Below are 22488 nucleotides of genomic sequence, written 5' to 3'. Positions count from 1 at the left end.
CCAGTGATTGGAGCCCTGAGGGCTAGGGCGCTTCTCCTCGTCCTCTTGTCTTTCTGTCAGTAGGTGTGAAGGAAAACTGTAGTTCCTGGGCAGTGCACTGTTAGAGCTTTCCCTGGGCTTCTGAGGCCTGTAGACTTGCACAGGGATTTCTCTCCAGGTCAGTAATTCAGCCACTTGTGTCAGGCAATCCTCGCCAGCATAGCACTATAATTTTAAAAAAACCCAAACCCATTACGTGGTGGTTTGTAAGGGGTGGTGAAGACTTGGCATGGGTCATGGTCTAGGAAGGACATTGAATCTACTGCTTACTGATCGGCTGAATTGTGATGAATGTATTTCTGATATGCTGAACACTCTTGAGAGTAGGGGTGAACCTTAGTATTTGTCTGGGACTTTAAAAGATAAAATCCTAATACTTAGTTGCTTTTATTTCTTTGGAATATAATTAGATCATATAAAAAAGTCTTCCCTTAAACTTTTTCCTATACAAAACCCAAGAAATATTATTTATTCATAAGCAGAAATTCTTAATTGGGTATTTTTCCTTCTTTTTGGTAACCTAGCATGAAAAGATTTTACAAGTTTTCTGGTGATCTTGGATAAATTGTGCTAGCATGTGGTGAGCAGTGCTTAATGCAAATTAAAGAGAGATTTTGACTGTTTTGTTTGGTTAGTTTTCAGATAATACATTTTAAAATAAATCCCAACAGTTAAAAGTTTTCTTGAGAGATTAAAATCAAGTTAATAGGCCTCTCTAGTCTGGGAGATGGAATTTATTAGGATGGGTAGATTTTTAAGACCTTTAATGGCTTGTTGGGTAATGTAATGGAGGAGTTTCCTGAAAATGAAATTGTTACATGGCTAGTATCTACCAGAAGTGATTCTTTGAAAAGAATCTTTCAAATTTCTCAATATCAGATACAGAGAAGGAATGTCAAAGGGAAAATGCAAAAAAAAAAAAACCACCCCAAAACCAAAAACCCCAAACAAAAGAAACCCCAAAGAAACTGAAATCACTTCTATGCGCCTGTTACTGATACAGAACATTGTTCACCACCTGATGGTCCATTTAAGCTGTAGCATGTTCAGGAGTTTACTGTCATCTTCTGCGAGCTTTGATGTCAAATTTCTGAATAGGAAAAGCCACAGTAGAGGAAGCTGAATATTTGATCCGCACAATGGCCTGAATTTTAATGTTGTTGACTTGTTTCAAAGAGCAAAAAAGCTGTGATCTTAAATCCGCCTCTCGGATATTGAGAGAAACAAAGAGCTCTCATTTTTAAAATTGGTGTTATGACAAATAATTTATTTTTGTTTATCTTTCTCCTAACAGATTTATACGGATTGGGCTAATCACTATCTAGCAAAATCTGGTCACAAGAGATTGATAAAGGATCTACAGCAAGATGTGACTGATGGAGTCTTACTAGCTGAAATAATCCAGGTTGTAGGTGAGTGACTTTCTGTTTTTCTTCCAGGTGTCTACCAACTCTCTCAGAAATTCACTGCCTTTATCTTCTAAATAAACACTGGGGGAGGGGGGTGGCAGAATCCATCAAACTGCATGGAATTATGTAGATAATTTTCCTTCAGAGACTTTGCTAATTAATTCGATAAAGCCTCGTCTTAAAGCATAGTGGAAAAATATTTGATGTTGATAAGATCTCCTGACACAGCAATATCGCTCCACAGAACTGAATGCTAAAAAAGCAACCGATGAGGGATTTTTTTTGTCCACAAGGATGTTATTAGCCTTCAGTATCTCTATTTGTGATACCTTTGGGGGATTGGTCTGAATATAATTCACAGTGGTACTGGACTGCTGTGTTGAACCTCCTGCTTCCAGTTGGATGGCTCTTCCCTTATCCACCAGTGCTGTAACCCCATTGTAGAAGGCCCCCTGATTTATAGGCACAATTCACCCTCAGTGAAGCCATGTCACCAATGACCTCCTTGTTTTCCATGTGCCCTAGTATAGTTTTCACATATGCAACTAGGAAGGGAGAAGGGATATAATTTTTATGTGGCAGAAAAAACAAATCTTATTTCATAATGAGTTTTCAAATGAAGAAGATCGTTTATCATTAAGACATATATAGGCTCAGTTCTACAGAGCCTTTTGTTCCCTCAGTTTTCGCTAATATTCATAGATAATGAAGGTTTAAACAATTCTCCATTGGCCCCATGTAAAGGTACAGATTGTCCCTCTCCCTTGGGCCTGGATCCTTCATTAGTTCCTTCAGAGGCTCATCCATCTGGTACTTGGGATGCCACAAAACACATGCATGGGCCAGTGGAGATTGATGGAATCAGAATGCCTGCTAATGGGAATTAGGACAACTATTGTTAGAAGCAAACTGACAGATTTGAGATGCAAATTAAGAAGACAGCAGTGAAGTAACAAGACATCAGTGCATGCATATTTATATGTGTTTAGATGCTGTAAATGAGCTGGTTCCTTGATTTAAGGTACTAATCTGCAAGCCCTGTTCTGGGATGAAATTGCAAGGCATCGTTCCAATGACTCCACTAGAGCTGCACTGGAATATGTCAAAAAAGATTTTTGTCTCTGTGTTGTAGAACAACATTATATCTCAGCAGCATTCTACAGATCTGCCATGCAGCTGCAGGTGTATAAAAACAGGCCGTGAATGGGTTGTGTGCTGGTATTCACAGCGAACAACGCTTCATCCTGTATCTGTTTCTTTTAATAGGTACAATTTTTGGAAACCCAAGAGCAGTTAGCTGTTGATTCCTTTTGTGCATACCTGGCTACCCTGCGTTAACACTGTTATAGAAGATTTCTTTGTGAGAACACGTGTGTAAGAATACCACCGTGAAAATGTGAACCGGGTTGTACCAGACATTTACATGTAGTTGTTTGAGTATCGACTTCTGAAAACTCTTAAGAAATTAAAGTTACTCCCTCTAAAACACACAGAACTAATACTGCTTATTGTATTTTGTTTTGATTCACCTTTGCATATTTTTTTTAGCTATTCTTAGAGCTGCCTTTTGGCTAAGACTAGGTCTGCAAGCTTTCAAAAATTAAAAGTACAAAGCGAAAGATTTCATTTTTAAAGAATGTTTCCCATGTGAAAGAAAGTCCATATTGAAACATTCTCAGTTTAATCCTCCAATTTAACAGTGAAGAAAAAGTCATTTGTATCTGCTGTGTATGGCCTTAGGCACACTGCATCTCATTGTCACAAAGATGGTGATAACTTTCACACCTAGAAGCAGCTTTAACCGTAGCCTGCAAAATAGAAGCTTTTTTCCCTAACAAACAAGACTGCATACTAAGAAGGGTTCTGCATGCAGTGGAGGAGAGGTTTTTCTTTTTTTATGTTGTGGTGTCCTATGTGTAAAAGCGTCCATGAAGATTTCCTCCTTTCCTCCTCCTGTGCCTGGAATATCTGGAGATTATCCAAAGTCATCAAAATTGATTGAGGTTTAATTATTAGTGATACAATTTTTCTCGTGTTCACCATCTGAGATTTGCATCGCAGATGTTGAATCTTGAAATGCTACTTAATATCCAAAGCTGGAAAAAGAATGAATGTGATTTTTTTTTTTTTTTTAAATGAAGAGTCAATGATGATACAGAGACAGGGATTGCAGTCCTTTCTGCTTCCCTTTAAGTGAAATAGCTGCATGTTTAGGAAAATAAAATTCTAAAATTAATAATAACTAGTCAGTTCTTTCAATTTAGCATCCAAACAAGTAGGAAATCTAAAAAGATGTGAAACTAAACATTGCTGCATTTGACTTCAGAGGAGATAATCTTAAGACTTCAAAACTGCTATTGATAATACAGAAGCATTATATGATGACAGTTTTTTCTATTTGCAAGTCAGTTAAAATAAGTTCATAGTATTCTGGCTTATTTCAGTTACAATTTATGAGTTTGTAAAAGAATTCATAATTAATATATGCATTAGTAATGCCATATAAACATAGTGGCTGTATTTAAATTCGTGAATGAAGATGTACTGGGTCTGTGTGTGCTCTGAAATTGGTAGTATATCAAATTACCAGTTAGTTCTCTGTGAGAACCTTCAATTTTCAAGGCTTAATGCTAAAATTAAACTTCAACTCAGTCCAACAGGACTTTTCCTACTGATGCCTAGGTTTGTGGATTATTTTAATTGATTGAATACAACCAAAGTCAGATCAGATATAAAAGCTGTGGCTTTATAAATAGGGATGCAGACATTGTATTAGTGTTAAACATTCAGGTCAATAAAAGTAGTTCCAATAAGAAATGAAATGTGGACATCAGTGTTGTGCTGGGCAATGGGTGCACCATTATAGGAGGTGGCGGGCACCTGGTTTAGGGTAGGTGCTTTAGGTATGCATATCTTACAGGTATATCTAAATACTCTGTGTTCCGATTGAAATGAATTGCATTAATTTAAACAGAATGGATCTTTAAGTCATTTGCGATTACTCTAGATAATTATTCCAGTTGAAATTCATGCTGTGGCTTATGTCAGTACAGCTTTTATCTGCTTGCATGCGAATTGTACTCTGACATTTGCAGGGGCAGATTACAGGTTTATCTTTCAAACCAGAGTCTTGGGATCAAGCCTAGCAGTACTCTCGAGTGGTAACTCCTGTTATATTTTGGGTGGGACATTACACAACGGTTCATTTTGCTAATATTTGAATGGCTGTTCAGTTAAATGCTACAGATGACAATTCCTGTGCAAATGTAGGAATTGCATTGGAAAATACTCATTCATACATTCAAGATAAGTAATCTCATGTCCAAGGGTATGCCTAAAGTACTGAGTAATGCAGAAGAGCTGCTAAGGTTGTGACAGAAGGACTAATTCATTATTATGAAGTACATGGACTTATTTTTGTCCATATAATTGTGTTATTTTTTGTCCATATAAATGTATAATTAATTATACAAAGCCAATTTTGCCCTGTATAATGCTTGTTGAAACATTTTTGATCTGATTGATTATAAGTTTTCAGACATTTGATGGAATGGCATTTGTTGAAGATTATTTTTTTTTTCACCAGGAATGCATACCTTTACGTATGCAAATGGACACTGGCAGCTGACTGGCTAGTAGATTTAAAGTATTTTTTACAACTTCAGAGGTTCCTTTTCACTTGTGTTTTCATATAATTTCGGCTTGTAGTTTCATAAATGCCTCCTGTTGAACTACTTAAACCCGAATATTCCTTAGGGACTGTTTTCCAAGCTTTGATTCAGAACCAGCTAGTGAAAGCACAGCGTCACTCCTTGCTACTTTCATTATAGAGCACAGCTGGTTTCTACTGTCCACCTTAGTACATCCCTCCATCTGTGTATAAATGGGAAGAGTTTTCCAACGCTTAAAAGCGTTTGAACCAAATTCATTGTATTCACATGGAAGGAAAGAGGGTGATGGGAGGAAGTTCTGCATCCTTGCAGTCAGTTTGGGAAAAATCCCCTGCATTTCACTTTTCTGTGGTTGTGAATTTACATCTTGTTCAAGGCTGAAAGAGAATTTAAAGCCTTTATGATTGCCTGTGACATCCAGTTTATGCTAAATGATGTGGTGTTTCTACATGGCAGATAGAAACAGTAGCTGTGAGAGTTGCCTGTTTATCTCGGCCAGAAAGCTGTGCTTTTCAGCTGTGAAATTGGACACGTTTCCAAGATCCCCTGTAACATCACACTGCCTGTGAGCACCCACGTTTTGATCTCATTCCTGACTATCTCTTTTTTTTTTTTTTTTTTTTTTTTTTTTTTTTTTTCTTCCCAATCATCCCCACGAGAAAGGCAAATGAGCTGTTCTTTGGAGCTAGGGGGAAGAGTCCAGCAGAGCATCAGAACAGTCGCATGGTGAATTAGGCAGATTCCTGTAAAATGCCAGATATGCCTCTGGGCTACTTTGAAGCATTTCCCCAGCCTAGGTTAAGCCTCCGAGGCCTTGTCCTTCTGGGTTCAGTAGAGAGGTATGAGTTGAAGATCAGCTCAGCAGGCAGCTTGCCCCATCACCAGCTTTTTTTGGTGGCTCATGATTACACCTGCTTTTTGTAACACTTGCACCAGCCAGGAAGTGATGAGAAGGGCATTAATCTAGAGAAAGGAGTAACCAAGAGCTGTATGTGAGTTGGGAGTGAATTAGAAGGAAAAAAGGTAGAGAAGAAACCTGCCCAGGGAAAAGGGATTGCCCAGGGTAAGGAGAAATACATCACCTGATGGGCCAGGAAAATTGGAGCAAAAACTCCAGTTCTTGTTGCTCATCTGATTTCTCGTCATCTACATCCTAAATCATCTGTGGCAGAGAATGCCAAGAGCATAAAAGGAAGTGGTCAGTTATTGGGAAGTGATGAGGAATCACCAAGTGGTTGACAAAAACTGTAGGTTCACAAGTGGAAGGGAAAGTTGCCTTGGTTTAACATAGCTTTTGAGAGGAAGTAAAAGCAACTGTTTAAAAACAAACAAAAAAGGACAAGTAGAGCACAAGAAAATGCAGGAAACTGATAGTAGTGAAATAAAGAAGCTATAAAGAAGTTGATCAGAAGAGTACAAGGATAGCTGATAGTATCTTGGAGACTTATGGAAAGGTAAGAGGACAAAAGGAATTATTTCTTTCCAGAATGGGTTGTGGGGTGTTGGAGTGGGCTGCCCAGGGAGGTGGTGAAGCCCCCATCCCTGGAGGGGTTCAAGAGTCGGGTCGATTTAGAGCTTAAGGATCTGCTGTAGGTGGGAACTGTGCTAGGCGAACGGTTGGACTAGATGATCTCCAGGGTCCTTCCCAACCTAGATGATTCTATTATTCTATGATTTCTAGTCAAAAATGGTAATATTATTAACCACAGTGTAAAAAAAAGGAAAGGGATAAAGAAGTAACATCTCAAATATAGTGTATTGGATGTAAATTTCTCCTGACAGAAGAATTCCAGGTGGCTTACATCTTGGTTTGCCATTGTTTTTCCCATCTTAAAGAACAGTCTATTTGTTACTTCACAGGGTTGATGGGGTTCAGGTTCAGTGCACAGCTCTAGAACCAAGCTTGTACTCCAAGCCTGTAGCAATACCTGCAAAGGGTAGAAGCATTGAGTAAATAATTTAGCAAAAACCCTCAGGAAACATCAAATGCTATATTGCAGCAGAACCTTGGAGAGGAGTTAGGCAGTTTTAAGTAGGCAAGTCCTAGGTAGTTTGTGTACAAGAGCTTAAAGGGGCCAGGTAATAAGCTTTATGGTTTACTAGCATAGGTTTTAAATGCATCGTGTAACATCTTAGAAGTTGTGGAGGACTAGAGGAAAAACTAATCTTTTTTTTTTAAAGGAAAATAAACAGATGAAAGACTGTTTCTGTATGATGAAATCTGAGATCACACCTCTAGAAGGAAATGTATCTTTCTGTGCAGAGGCTGATAGACCACTCTGGGGAACAACACAGTGGATTTAGTTGCAGTCTCTTTCATATCAGCATCAATTCTTAAGTGTGTTATTGTGGCATAAAGGTGTACTGGGACACCTTGATGTGTAAAAAAGGGGAATACCAGACAAGAGTGGTTATATTGCTTCTTTGCCACTGTTATGACTGCTATTGGACTATCGTGCCAAATTTGATATTCCTAACTGAAGAACAACATGAAGGAGATGGAGTTCTGACTGATGCCCTAAGAATATGGGACTGGTAGAAAATACAGCTTTTAATATAAGAATCGATGGGAGGCAAATCTGCTTGATTCATCAAATGGGATGTGAACACCAACCTTTATTACAGTGAAAAAAATGTGGGAAACTGAATTTTGAATATAGCTGATTCTTCAGTCTAGCATGAAAAAGACATTTCAGGGTCCAGTACTGAAAGATAAAACTGAGCAAACTAAGATTCTAAGGGAAACACATAACCACCTCAACAACTTAATTATTTCACTTGGGACTTTAAAGATTGAAACAATATTTTTTTTTTTCCTGCAAGTAGTAATGTGTATAAGCTGTGGACAAGAAACTTGAAAAGTAGTCCTGTGATTTCTGTTTAAAAAAAAACCCCAAACCACTAGAGTTATTGATCATTAATTTCCCATCTAGATTTAAGACCTGCATTTGCTCTACAAGCAAATGAATTGACATGCAAACATCTATACGTGGGTAGTGTTCTCTTTTCCACCCAGCAGTGATTCAGTTTCCAGAGTTTAAATGTTTTTTGTAGTTTAAAGGAGTCACCCGACTTGTACAAGATGTTGTCAGACCAGTTGTTTTCTGCCCCCAGCTGTCTCTGGAGGCATGACCCACTAGGAAACTCCAGCTGCTTTTTTTTTTTTTTTTTGATGGGTCTCAGTGTTTCACACATTCACTTTGACTGAACAACTACAATCTGAAACCCCTTTATTTAGCTACCAGCAAGTGCTCCGGAAATAATTGGAATAAACGTCCTTGGTACAGTTTTTTGCTTTATGTCCTCTTTTTTGCTTTTCAGCAAATGAAAAGATTGAAGACATCAATGGCTGCCCAAAAAATAGGTCTCAAATGGTAAGTAGGTCTTTTTTTGTGTATACGTGATTGAGAATTGAGTGAGAGTGTGTGTGACTTTAATAAAAAAATTTAATTACTTTTTTATAGTAGTGAGAACAAATATGTAATCTAAAGAACATTAATATTACAGTTTTTGCCCCACTGTACTCCACAGTAGTATCACATACTTAAAATCAATATTATTCTTACACTGGTATTTCATATTTCTGAAATATCACAGTTAAACAGGAATGTATAAAAATAAAATATTGTTCCTCTATATAGATAGTAGTATTGGAAAAGCAGAATTAGGTATTTATTTTAAAGCTGGATTAAGAGTTCCCGTATCCTTTGAAGAAAACCAAAGTAAATGAGCAAAACAGTAAATGAAAAAATTTCAAATTGCTGATTTCAAGATGTTTTACGTATGCAACTTGGTTTTGACTGACTAGTTTTAATTTGTAATAGATGTTGTTCTGTATCTTGCTCGTATATAATATTTAAAACCAAAGAACCAAAAATAAGTGCAATAAAATTAAAAACTTACCGTACCTCAGGAGTATGTCTGCTACGAGTCTTGATGAAGCTAAAATTATAGGCAGAACTTTACCAAGAACACACATAATAAGAAACTAATTTTTAAATGCATCCTAGGAGAGGAGTGTTTAACATTTATGATACTCGAAAGGTTGTTTCCTTCTGTATCTTGAGAAAAAACTCGTTTACAATATAAATTCTAAAATCTTCCCTTTGCATTGCAAATGCTCACATTGGGATATGGGAATATCTGTTCTGTGTGTGAAGCTGTTTTAATGTTTTTCATTTTTATGACTGTTCCCAACTGCCCCTACCTCCACGACTGAAACTTGAGGAAAACCACTCATGTAGTTAGATGAAAGATTAAAGATTTGATGAGAGCTTGCCATCTTAAGTCAGAAACCACACTGTGTTCTGCTCTTCTATTTTGGCTTTTTGTTGTTTCTTGTAAGTTAGCAATCTGGCTTAAACCCACAGAGCAAACGCTCTGTAAAAAGAAAGTCATCTCAAAGATTTATCAGTGCTACTTTTTACTGCTTTGAAGAGGCTGGTTGCTATTCTTGCTGTAGCCACGGCAGCTGTCTAGAATATAAATAATTGAGGAAATTTTGACAATTACTATAATGTTCCACAAGTGTATCCTAAGAACTGAATTGCATTCAGGACTGGAGTCTATAACAAATTTCAGGACACTGTAGCTAAACATCCCTTTCAGTCATTATTCTCAGCGAAGGAACGGCGTTGTTCTGTTGCAGAGTCAGATGCACACTGTCAGTTGCTTGTAGAAGTCAGATCTGGTTATAACCAGAGGCATGCAGAGGGCATGTGCTGGGTCAGGAGTTGTGAAGAGTGCTGGAGAGAATTGTTTGTCATGTGATGCCACCTCTGAAGCTGTGATTTTATTCCAGTTGCTCATTCAGGAGAGTGGAGTGAGTGGGACTGTGTCCCCTACTCGTGAGACTTGCATCAGTGGTACCCCAGTGGTTTTCCTTACATGAGAAAAATGAGGATTATTCTTATGGCTTGCTTTTATTAAGTGTGTGTGCTTACAGAGTTGTTCATCATCTTACAATAAAGATACTAAGACAAGAACATGAGCATCTTCATAGAGGTGGTGTTTACACAGTTGCTTGCAGTGTTGAAGGAGCAGCCCTTTTGCAGGTCTCTCGCATTCTAGGGAAAATGCCTGTGTTACAGTGTTTGTTTAGATACAGCAGTCTTCATCCTTTGCATTTCAATGCGCTTTCCTCTTAATATGGCTTACAAGCATTCTGCAGAGTGTGGGAACTGCTGTTTGTGTCTGGTACTTCTGGTTCAGAGAGGTGGCAGAGGCAAGGCTATCCAGACAGTTCAAACACTCAACCACATCATGTCTAGTCTTATTTTTTCAAATGAATCTTTCAGTTGTCCATATCTATATTGTAGTGTCTGGGAGGTGGGTACCACAAATAAGTAGATTTAAAAAAAAAAAAAAAAAGGCACTGTAAATGAAGATTTAATGTTGCTCATTAAATAGAAATACAACAGAGCTTAGAGGGAAGCCTTGTGCCATCATCTTTCCCACAACGGGAGTTACGCAGGATGCCATGAACAGAGACATGTGTGAGCTGAACTGTGAAGAGCCAGCTCACATCCAGCCAGATGTATCAGCTTAGAAAGCTGGAGCAAATCTGTGTCTTCCAAGCTCATTAAGGGGGGTGTGAAAGCAAGTATATTTGCTTCCATGTGGCACAGTCCCTAAGCCAGTAAAGCCCGCCAAACCTTAGCGAGCTCAACACAGAGCCAGATCAGGTCTCTTTACATTGTTCCCATTGCTATAGTGTTGGAGAGCATCATACAAATTTGCCCAGATTGAGCATTAGAGACAGCTCGGGTCTGTCAGGCTCAAAGCCAGTGCTAATAAGCCTTGTCAATTTAAGTTTAGTACTACAGAACCATTTGGGACCATCAGTGATTATCAACCTAGTCCCAGAGCCAGAAGTGACATGACAAGGACCCACACTGGCTCCCTGAAAAATCACTTAGGTGAGAACCTGTCCCCCCCCTTGTCATCTTGTCTGGGTTTCTCTGCTGTGGGGAATATTGCGGTTTTCCTTCGCTCCAGATGACAGTTGTCTGCCTTTTGTATAATATGTTAAAGACCATTCTGTATCTTGTCCTCTGCATAAGACCTGTTTCAGGTTTTTTTTCCAAACCTCTGTATTTTTGTACTGTAGATGTTCCTCTAAACAAAAGCCTGTAATTGTAGTGATTAGTTACAGCTGACATGCAGAAAATCCTGTGGTTAATAGAGGATGTAGTTGTATGGAGCATGGGCTCTGCGACCAAGAAGATTTGGAGGCTGTCACCACAACTACATTTGGGTTTTTAGAATGAAGCCCCAGAAAATATTTGCATAGTTCTTGATAGTTGGGCAAAGGAGGGTAAAGCAAGACCTCAGTTTTCTCTCCTACCTGCTTCTGAAAAGAAGCCTGAGGTCAGTAAACCTGAGTAGGGCTGTCTCTGCTAATATTGTTTGGTTATAGAAAAACAGAGATTTTTTTTTTTTCTTTTTTTCTTTCTTTCAATTTGCCTCTTGTTTTGGGGATGACATTAGAGCTCAATGTTTGGCATCCTGAAGAATCTGGATGATACAGGAGGTACTGCTTCGTACACCCCTTCTAGGTACTGTAAATTATTGATGTGGGTACCTTTGCAAGTGCTGAATGATACCTATTGTAAAAGTGTTCATATCACTTGTATTTGCAAAATGATAAACAATAGAGTACTTAAGTGACTTGTTCTATGCTATATGTTATATATCAAGTCTCGCTGTAATGGCAGCCTGTAGAAATCTTGCTCTGTAAGGGGCTGTGTTCTGTCTGTGAGGAAACACGTTGCATAAAATGCTCACAGGTTTTGAAGGAAGTTTCACAGCAGTGTTTTTGCACAGTGTGATAGCTGAGCATTTTATTATCTTGTACATGAATATATCCTTTTTGCATAACGTGGCAAGGAGAGAGAGAGAGAGGGAGGTGGTTGTGTTACCTGTTACATGAAAGTGATAAATCATAGTAGATGAGATAATGGTAAAGATTAGATGATAAAAGAAAAAGGCAAAGAACAAGATGGTTGAAAAATTAGAGCATTGAAGTAAAGAGAAAGGTGAAGGAAATAGAAGATTCCTATCAGCTAGACTAGAAGTGCCTGGGGAGAGAGACAAGTAAAGTTAATTTTGAAAATATGGACTTGAAGGTAAAGAGAGGAAATGCTTGCAAGTGAAGGGATATGTTGGCAGACACAAGCGACAGTTGAAACACAACTGAAGATGAGACTGGAAGAAGGGATAAAAGAAGTAGCAGCAATGTGTCTTATAGGAGAGGTAGAAGTCTTTTGCCCCCTTGAATGTGAAGGTAAGAAATACTGAATGTGGCATAGGAAAGAGATAAGACATATCTCTATTTTTTTAAAAAAATAGAGAAGATACTAATGTATTTTTTCCAACGTACAAAATAAAATTAAAAAATCACAGATTATGATATTCTAGAAGGGACTAGAATGTCAGGTGTGAAATTGAGAAGCGATAGTGTGTTGCCCTTGTAACTGAAGCCTGAAGGAGTGGAGCAGCAGCAAAGCTGTCAGTGCTGAAGGGAAGAGGGTGGCGGAATCTGTAGGTGGATACACCAGACTCTTTCATCTTCCTGTGCCAAGCCTGGGGAAGTTGTGGGACACCCAAGACAAGAATTTGGAGGAACAGAAAGGCGTGTAGGCTGAACCAGCACCTATATATAGAGGAGGAAATAACTGTGGTTCTCATGTGGGCTTGTGGTTGGGTTTTATTATTTTTAAGGATGATCACTTTCTGTGTATCAGTATCCGTGTTATCAAATAACAGAAAGGAGTTTGGGTTTTGTGTGTGTGTGTGTGTTGACCAGAAGTTTTTCAAGAATCATCTCTTTCTGATGCAGATATCAAGATGAACTAGTAAAATAATATGGCTCAGTTTTTCTACTACTGTCTTGGAAACATAAAGAATCTTGTACTGCAGTATGGGCCAGAGCCTGCATTTCTTCCCAAGGACTTTGAAAGTTGAGGCAAAGGCTGTGTTTTCAGTACGATGACTTAATTTGCAAGGAAACCTTGGTCCAGTGATGGCAATTTGACTATTAATATAATATCGGAATGATTTCTTCTATTCTGAAAATGAGCTGTTCTGTAATATGTGTGACACCTAAAGTCAAAAAACAGTTTGTATGACAGTTCTCCAGCCTGTAGGGACCCTGATTTTGAAGTGAGCAACGCTGGGAGTTTGAATTCAGCTGTTAGAGCCATGTGACAGCTTCTGTTCTCAGTGTGACCCTTTCCACTTCTGTCCCTGCTTTATGAATCCTTTTTATTGGTGAAAAGAGCATGAGATGTTGAAATCTTCATTACCATTTGTGTGTATGGCACATACTAGACATACTTCTGCATTCTTTTTCTCAATTCAATGAATTGAAATAATAATTTCAATTAAATTGAAATGCTGGTGTGATATGGCCCATACTTAAAGGGTATTGCTGGATACACATTAATGAGTTGATTATCAGGAATAATAAGAGCTGAAACCATCTAAATTGCCCAAGCAGTTAGCTCTGTGCGTGTGATATCCACGAAATAGGTGAGCTGATGTGTTTTGTACAAATAATTTAAAATGGCTGATGTATAAGGGGTGTGTGCGTGTGGTTTAAATACACTTAGTGGCTTGTATTTTTATTCATGGAAGGTAATTCTGTCTTTGCTTTGCAAGAGGAGGCATTCGCTTCAACCTGCCCCTCTAAACATTTTGAGCATTTCTGTAGAGCTGGTGTTGTCTAAACGTTGCCATAGCTAGGTGCAGTAAATCAGCAGAACTCTTGCTCCAGCCTGCTCCAGGTTGGTGGGACTGAAGTCTGGTCCATCAGCCACCCATTCCCCAAGCCGAGGAGGACTCTGCTGCCTGGGCATGTGCTGCTAATTCAGGGGAGCTGCTCCGCCGGAAAGATCAAAAACATCACAAGCATGTTTTCCCTCTGCAGATTCCTAGCGTAGGATTTTTGGAAACATAAGCCAGTGGTTAAATATAGCCATACATTTTCAAGTAATCCTGCTCCGAGGTTGTTTTGAGCAGTGTAGTAAAGGGAACTTTTCTGTCTTGTGGTAAGCGTTGCCCCTGCTTTGCTTGGGGAATTTGTATCTTACTGTCAGTATATGTTTAGAGATTTAATCTGGTTTAGTGTTACTGTAGTAACAAACGGGTATCTCTTGGACCAAACCTGAGGTATGTTTCCTCACAGCTGAAGGTTAGCTGGAGGGGAAGATGTTTCCCAGAGCCGTGCCAGATCGGCCAGTGGCAGACACCAGCTCAGCTCCTTCAACTGCCTGTGGAGGCACTTCGCCAGATACTGAGTTTAGGAATGCTTAAAGCATTTTCTCTAAGCTTCCCGGGTTTCTGTTGATCATGTATGAACCCATATTGTCCTGCAGGCAAGAATAATTTATTGAAGAGGTGATCTGTCAGTTCGCTTATACTTAGGTGTCCTTCTCCTACTTTATAATGATTGTTGCTCCTAGACAAGATTCATTTTACTGTATTTTTTTCCAGAGATCCAGACTGCTGTTATGCTATTATGCTTACTGTTTGTGTGTTGTTATCAGTGAGACAGGCGTGGTTGGATCATAGGTTTCTGTGTTGCAGAGCTTGCAGTCTAAATAAAACCACAAGCCACCCTCTCACCCCGCCGTCATCCTACATGGAATAACATGATAAATAGAGCTAGACTGGATTGGGAAAGGCTGATATCATGCATTATGACAGGGAGATGTATATAACATGTCACTAAACAGATACTTGTTTAATTTCTGGAGGGAAAGGCTTCCAAAATTCTTCCGTGTGCGGGAGATAAGGCAATGTGTGCATGCTGCTGTGTCCATTGGGTGTGTGGTACCTTTGGGGACATGGCTGATGAGTCTGTCATCCTCACAAGGGATCATCTTGGTGGTCCTCAGTGGTGTGCTCTTTGCCCTACACAGCGATGCAAGAATTTAGACATCATCTGTCTCTGAAACAGCATGAGGTTTAATAAAGAGCAAAAGAGAACTGATCTTAAAAGTAATTTTTATGGAAAAACTGGAAGATGTGAGCTTAACTATAAAGACAAAATTGGATTCTGTTTGTCATTTATTTTACTGTTAGTTTAAGAGGAATTAACACTTTTTAAATACCTATGGTTCTATACCTTTGTGGACTAAAGAGATGGTTCTACCCCCTTGTGGATTAAATACATGAAACAGCAAATGCATTAAGGGGCCAGGGTCATTCCACTTATAGATACTTATAGTATCTCTATAACTTTCATTTAAGTATTTACACTGCACCAAAGTCTAGAAAAATAATTCTTTTTTGCCATGCCTATTATTTATGTAAAATTATTACATAAATACACCTTTTATGCAACACTCTGCAAACACATAGCTTCTTGCTGTGTTTTGCATAAATGGGGAAAAATGGGAAATCATGGATGACAGTCTTTAACCTCCCACACCTGCATGTTAGGGCATATGCAGTGTATGAAACTCCATTCTTGGTGAAGTCGTGTGAGGTGTAGCAGATTGTATTAACTTCACCAAGATTCTGCTGATGTTGAATTTGGTACCATGAGCGAAAATTGTGCTCAAGACTAAATTTTGTGTGGAGTCTCAGGGGTAAATTGTGGTTTTTATTCAGGGTTAATCTTTGAGCCTTTTCTAACTAAGGAAAAAAGATTATGTTGATTTGAGGACAGATGGCAGTAAAAAAATCAATTGTTCTCCTTTTTGGGAAATTCATTCTTTTTCTGAACCCTGGCTATGAAGAAAACTTCACAGTCTTTCAAAACGGCAGCAAAATCACAGTAACCCAAGTTTAAAACTTAGATTGATAACAAAAGGTATCTGCTCCTGTTTACAGAGTTTAATTCTGGTTTCTGAGTTGTGTGTTGCTGCTTTGCTTTCTCAACAGAAACCTCACTGTCTACTCCACTGTTTAAAAACAGTAGAGTGAAACTATAAACAAGAATATGACAAATTTCTCTGTCAGGTTTGTGATGTAAGAATTAAAGCTGTTTGTATGGAAATTTCTTCTGGTGCCGAGGTCTTAGTTTCTTTTCATAGGATATGTAGTACTAAGCTCTTCACTGTTGAATATTTGACACAGATCATAGCTTTTACAAAGGATAAAGACTGCCCAGAGAAATAAACTTTTTGTCCACTTGTCATAAACCTTTGATTTCCAGCCATTGCTTATAAACTGTAACCGTATGATAGTGGCTGTTTTAATTAATGACTCTGTGGAGGTAATACATATCCAGAAAGTTTTATTCTTTTGGTTTTACGTAGGATTATTTTTATATATTTGAACGGTACTGCTCTGCTTGCCCTAAGCAATTATGCATGAGAATTTCAGTAGGAGATGTTATCCGGGATCCAGGTGCAAGGAAGGAGGGGGCACATATATGTTGGTGCCCCTCCAGCCACTGGAATAAATCTGTTGGGAACAGGTGAAGCTGTGACCCTCAGGCCGTGAGACATAAGTATGCACGTCAGCCAAGAGGGAAAGGGTACACTGCGCCTGGGAACCGGCTGCAGCGGGAGCTCCCTTCCCATGGAGCTTTTTTAGAAATGAACAACTGTCAATGACTGTATTGCAAGAGGTCCTCGTGTGACACACCGTGAGGTGACAGTTACTACTTCTATTCTTGTGTGTATTTGAATAAATGAAACCAGATCACCAGCTGGTGTACTGTCATCTCACTTGCAATAATTGAGAATCTGGCATTTATTTGCATTACTCAGTATCAATCATTTAATAGACTGCGGCAGTATTAATATGAAACTTCGGTGAGCTACACAGAATACTGTGGCAAAACATTCTGTGTAGTTCTTTCTACACGAGTTTTGCTAAATCCTGGATTCCTGCTGCAAATTCAAATTCATGATGTGTACAAAGCTTTCAACACTTGAGCTAGTATTTCAGGAAATACAACAGTGTACAAGAGCCAGTGCTTCTTGTATTGATTGAGTGGTTTCACTGTCAGTCCTTCCTTTTAAGTGTTTATGCTCTTTTAAAAATACTGTTTTATGTAGAATTCAAGGATATCACTAGATATTGATCATATTTTACATTTAATCCCAACTGCGCAGCACTAAAAGTGTAACTTCTAGTGTGGAAGCCCTAGAGAGAAAAGGGTCTCCTGCAAGCAACCAGGGAAGGTGGAAATAAAGCATTCATGGGACTTGCTACCCTCATCGTTACGTGTTTACTGAGTACAGCCATGGTTTCTCCCCATTGGTTCCTGTCTTAATTTATACATATAATGACAGTAATATACAGTTAGTGCTGGTATGTGTTAAGATCTAGTCACGTGTCTGTGGAGATCAGCGAAGAGGTTTCATCTATATCCTGAGTTAGTGATTCTCCAGAGGCAGGATATTCTGTTGATACTTGTTTTGCAGAGTTGAACTTGTCAGTAAATGGTTATCTAGGATCTCGAGATTTCAAATTGCAGACAAATTATCCATTTCAACTTTTCAAAAATATTTAAGGCCTGATCCTGAAAAGTTGATCCAAAAATAATACTTCGAAGGACATTTTTCAGAGATTACACTTTAGGGTTTTTTTTCTCCCGAGGAAAGTTTCAGTTTTGAATAAATAAACCTACAAAAATCCTTAAAAGCTGAATTTCAAAATAAACTAGGAAAATTTCTACAACCTTTCCATCTGCCTCTCGCAGACTAGCTTAGCTTTGGCAAACCCTGTGAGTTGTGCAGGATTGCCTGAAACCACTCACAATAGAATGCCCGTCGGATATGCTCTTTGATGTGATTAGAAATCTTGGCCATGATGAATCGGAGCTTTCTCTGTGGTGCTGACCACCCCCGTTTCTATTTATATTAGGCATGTTGTGCGTGAATATTGAATATTAACAGCGTATTGTAAAGTAGAGAAATGTTATTTGTCCCATTATTTCCAGAGAAGGAGCTGAGGCACAGGAAAGCTGAGGTTTTTACCCAGGGGCACGGAGGAGGGGATGCAAGAGATGAGGCTGAGGCTAGTCTTCCAGCCTTAGGTTAGTGCCCAAACTGTCCTTTTCTTTAAAAACCCCAAATAGTGCAGTTGGCCAACTCTTCACCTACGTGTGAAAACAATGTATCTGTGATAATAGATTTTTGGTCCAGTGGCTAGATCTGTTAAAGCCTGGCTCCAGAATATGGATCAGCTTAATTTGTCCTTATGTTACATCTGTTAGTTCATTTTCAAGATATCCACTGTGTTCTGTTAAAATCTTGAAACGTCATTTTGAGACCCATTTTTATCCAAATAGCCAGGAGCAGCATATGCACTCTTCAAGCAATATATTATTTTGTTTTTAAAAGATACGTTTTGATTGGGATAACTCCTAATGAAGATATATTTTAAACAAAGCAATAATAGTATTTATATCCTTCTGGGGAACATGGAATTTGCAATTTTGCCTTAATATTTCTTATGTATAATTATGTTCAGGAAGCAGTGCAAGTGGGACATTATTTGAGGGGAGATCCCTCCTCCCCCAAAATTCCTGCAGGTTTTAAGGATTGTCAGTATAATGGCTTAAGATTTTAAGGGTCTTCCTAAACCTTAGGATATAAAAATACTGAGCGTAAAAGCTTGATCTGAAACTACAAGGAATGTAAGAAACAGTTTGCTGAAAACAGCTTATGTTACACTCTTTCCTTGTTTTCTTCATTTTATGTGAAGTCTGCTGGAATATTGCACAAGGCTTTGTGTAACTTCAAAAAATTTCACATTAAATCAATCTTCTTTTCCCTCCTTTGAAAATGAGTATACTGGCCATAACATGGAGCCTCACATTAAATGGAAAGCACTGGTTTCAATATAAGTTGGTGGGTTTTCTGGATAGTCTCATAAAAACACCACATCTATCACTGTAAAAGTTGGGCTCAGAGGTCTTGCATCATAACATGAGAAACTTCCTATGGTTTCTAAGTGAAGGAATCTACAGTAAGTTTAATTCGGATTTTTGTTTGAGAAAAACACCTGTATCTGTCACAAAGGCAGCACTACTTATAATTTACCATATATATTTGATTTGACAGAGTTGGATGGGTAGCTTTGGCTGTAGACAGTTTCCATATTCATAGATCATAGAATAATAGGATCATAGAATGGTTTGAAGTGGAAGGTACCTTAAAGATCATCTAGTTCCCACCCCACTTCCACCAGCCCAGGTTGCCCAAAGCCCCGTCCAACCTGGCCTTGAACCCTTCCAGGGAGGGGGCAGCCACAGCTTCTCTGGGCAACCTGTCCCAGGGCCTCACCCCCCTCACAGGGAAGAATTTCTTCCTTACATCTAATTTAAATCAATCCTCTTCCAATTTAAACCATTACCTGTAGCCCTGTCCCTCCTAATCCCTGATCAAGAGTCCTCCCCATTTTTCCTATAGCCCCTTTAAGTACTGGGACACTTCTCTAAGGTCTCCCCAGAGCCTTGTCTTCCCCAGGCTGACCAACTCAGACTCTCCCAGCCTGTCCTCGTAAAGGAGGTGCTCCAGCCCCTCGATCATCTTTGTGGCCTCCTGGACTGGATCAAGCAGGTCCATGCACTACTTATGTTAGTGGCCCTAAAGGTGGACACAGCACTGCAGGTGGGGTGTCAGGAGAGAGGAGTAGAGGGGGAGAATCCCCTCCCTCGACTTGCTGCCCACATTTCTCCTGATGTAGCCCAGGACACGGTTGGCTTTCTGGGCTGCAAATGCATGTTGCTGGCTCATAGTCAGTTTTTGCATCCACTAATACACCCAGGTCCTCCGCAGGGCTGCTCTCAATCCACTCCTCACCCAGCCTGTGTTTGTGCTTGGGATTGCCCTGACCCATGGGCAGGACCTTGCACTTGGCCTTGTTGAACTCCATGAGGTTCACACGGTCCCACTTCTCCAGCACGTCCAGGTCCCTCTGGATGGCACATCCCTTCCCTCCAGCCTGTCAACAGCAACCACACAGCTCGGGTCGTTGGCAAACTTGCTGAGGGTGTGCTCAGTCCCACTGTCCACGTCCCCAACAAAGATATTAAATGGCACTGGTCCCATTACCAGCCCCTGAGGAACAGCACTTGTCGCTGCTGGGACCCAAGACCACGCTGCCGTTGTCCCTCCCTCACCCTCGGACCGGACGGGGCAGGGAGTGAGATACAAACCCCGGAGTTGAGATAAGGAAAAATTTAATACAACAGTGTAACAAATAATAAACCAAACAACAACAACAGCAATAACAATAAACAGTAATAACAATGAACAGGACCAGAAATATACAAAGATATACCACAAGAATGGAGCAGTGAGGGGGAGCGACAACAAACAAAAACTGTCGCTGCTCTTCCCGCGCTTGGGCGCCGGACCTGACGTCAGCATGGTATTGAATAGCCCGGCTAGAGCTCCCTCCCCACATGCTGGGGAAACTTAACCCTATCCTAGCTGAACCAGGACAGATCTCCACTTGGACATTGAGCCACTGACCACCAACTCTCCGAGTGCAAGCATCCAGCCAGTTCCTTATCCACTGAGTGGTCCATCTGTCAAATCCAGGTCTCTCCAATTTAAACACAGGGATGTTGTACGGGACAGTGTCAGAAGCTTTGCACAAATCCAGATAGATGGCATTAGTTGCTCTTCCCTTATCTACCAGTACTGTAGCCCCATCATAGAAGGCCTCCAGATTTGTCAGGCATGATTCACCTTCAGTGAAGCCATGTTGGCTGTCATCGGTCACCTCCTTATTTCCCATGTGTCCTTGTATATTTTTTGGGAGGACCTCGTCCATGATCTTGCCAGGCACAGAAGTGAGACTGACTGGCCTATACTTCCTTGGATCTTCCTTTCTTCCCTTTGTAAAAAGGTGGTGGTGGGGGGGTATGTTTCCCCTTTTCCCATCAGTGGGACCTTCACTGGATTGCCATTACTTCTCAAATGCGGTGGATAGTGGCTTAGTCGTTTCATCCGCAATTTCCCTCGGGAACCGTGGGTGCATCTCATTGGATCCCATGGACTTGTGCATGTTCAGGTTCCTTTGATGGTCTTGAATCCAATCTTCTCCTTTAGTGGGCTGTTCTTCATTCTCCCAGTTTCCTCTTTTGCCTTCTGCATCTTGGGCGGTGTGGCTGGCGCCCTTGACAGTGAAGAATATGGCCAAAAAGTCATTGAGTACCTCAGCCTTCTCCATATCCTGGATTAGCAAGTCTCTCTTTTCCTTCTGGAGAGAGTCTTTGTTATAGTCAATGTTCAATATATATTGGTGCCCATGGGTTTTAATTTATAGGCTATAGGCTGAGGTTATTTGTTTTGTTTTTTTTTTTTTCTTCTAGTCTGTCCTATTTTGCTCATACAGGCCAGGGCATGTTTCCCAGCTCCTTTTCTTTCTAGCACTGACAAGAACAGAAATTGAAATTGCTGTTATGTGACAGGTGCAAAAACTTGTGTGGGTCTGATGGCTGGTATTGGAATTGCATAATTACTATAAGGTATGTTTGAGAATAGAGGGAAATCTGAGTGATGTACCTGGGAAAGTAATTGTGGAATGAGAATTCAGTAAATGTATTTTCTCATACACATGGAAATTTAATGAAGCTGTTAAATTTGTGTGTACTTGAGTTTCATATGTGTAGAAGCTAGGAAGGAATGAGGAGTGTGCAGGTCTGGTGGGAATAAAAACAGTGATGTGCAATGATGTTCTTTACAAAAGTACTTAGAAATTGTAAATACACCACTAGCTTTTAATCCTGCTTCTCCAGTAAAAGGATGATGGTTTTACTGGTGTAACAAAGCAACAGCTGCTGGTCTGGTGTTTGAATGTTATGTGTATGCAGTACTTCTTAGGCATGATGCCTTCTGCTCCCATCTTGCTACGTAACATATGCCACCCAGAAATTCATGTTAAGAGGAAGTTTTCAGGTAAGTGACTGAAACGCACCGTTTGTTGCTGTGAATATGCGAACGAGAGTTGTAAAACTTGATTCATTCTACAGGGTTTTTGTTTTTTCATATAATCTCCTAAGAAAGGAGGAAGAGCCCCTGGAGGTGGGCAGCCCCTCAGGTGGGGGCTCAGCAGTCCTTGGTTGGCAGTTAGGGACGTTTCAGAATAAATACCCATTGTGTAGGGTGTGGGACTGATAGTGCACTTTGATAGTTGACTATACCTGAAATAGTTTATTCAACAGCGGTTCAAAATTGCAAATTCCTTTGATGCTTTTGGCCAGGAGGTGTAACAAGGCAAGGCTCAGTTTTGAACGCTCCCAGTAATGTGTCCAAGTGAGATAATTGCTGTGGATATCGGTCCTTGGTTTTCCTTCTCTTTTTACACAGCTTTTCCCCTATTTTGGGTAGGTGGAAAATGAGAGCATTGAACTGCCTTCTTTTTTGCTTTGCTTCTGCTGTGTTAAACGTTGC

The 22488-nt window shown here is 39.8% G+C and overlaps 1 protein-coding gene across 10 annotated transcripts in view; it reads left to right on the top strand.

Moving 5' to 3' along the window:
* The window catches only part of NAV2 (neuron navigator 2), a 417220-nt gene that overhangs the window by 247091 nt on the left and 147641 nt on the right, over positions 1-22488 (top strand). For all 10 annotated transcript variants that reach the window (XM_026850748.1, XM_026850747.1, XM_026850744.1 and 7 more), the window contains exons 2-3: positions 1334-1451; positions 8441-8493. In XM_026850748.1, the coding sequence (XP_026706549.1) occupies positions 1334-1451; positions 8441-8493 (171 nt within the window). The remainder of the gene's footprint in view (positions 1-1333; positions 1452-8440; positions 8494-22488) is intronic.

Source organism: Athene cunicularia (genome assembly GCF_003259725.1).
Source record: "Athene cunicularia isolate RWA chromosome 5 unlocalized genomic scaffold, athCun1 chr5_part3, whole genome shotgun sequence".
NCBI classification, from domain to species: Eukaryota; Metazoa; Chordata; class Aves; order Strigiformes; family Strigidae; genus Athene; species Athene cunicularia.
The sequence above is the reverse complement of the archived record's forward strand: the minus strand, read 5'-3'. Positions and strand labels throughout refer to the sequence as shown.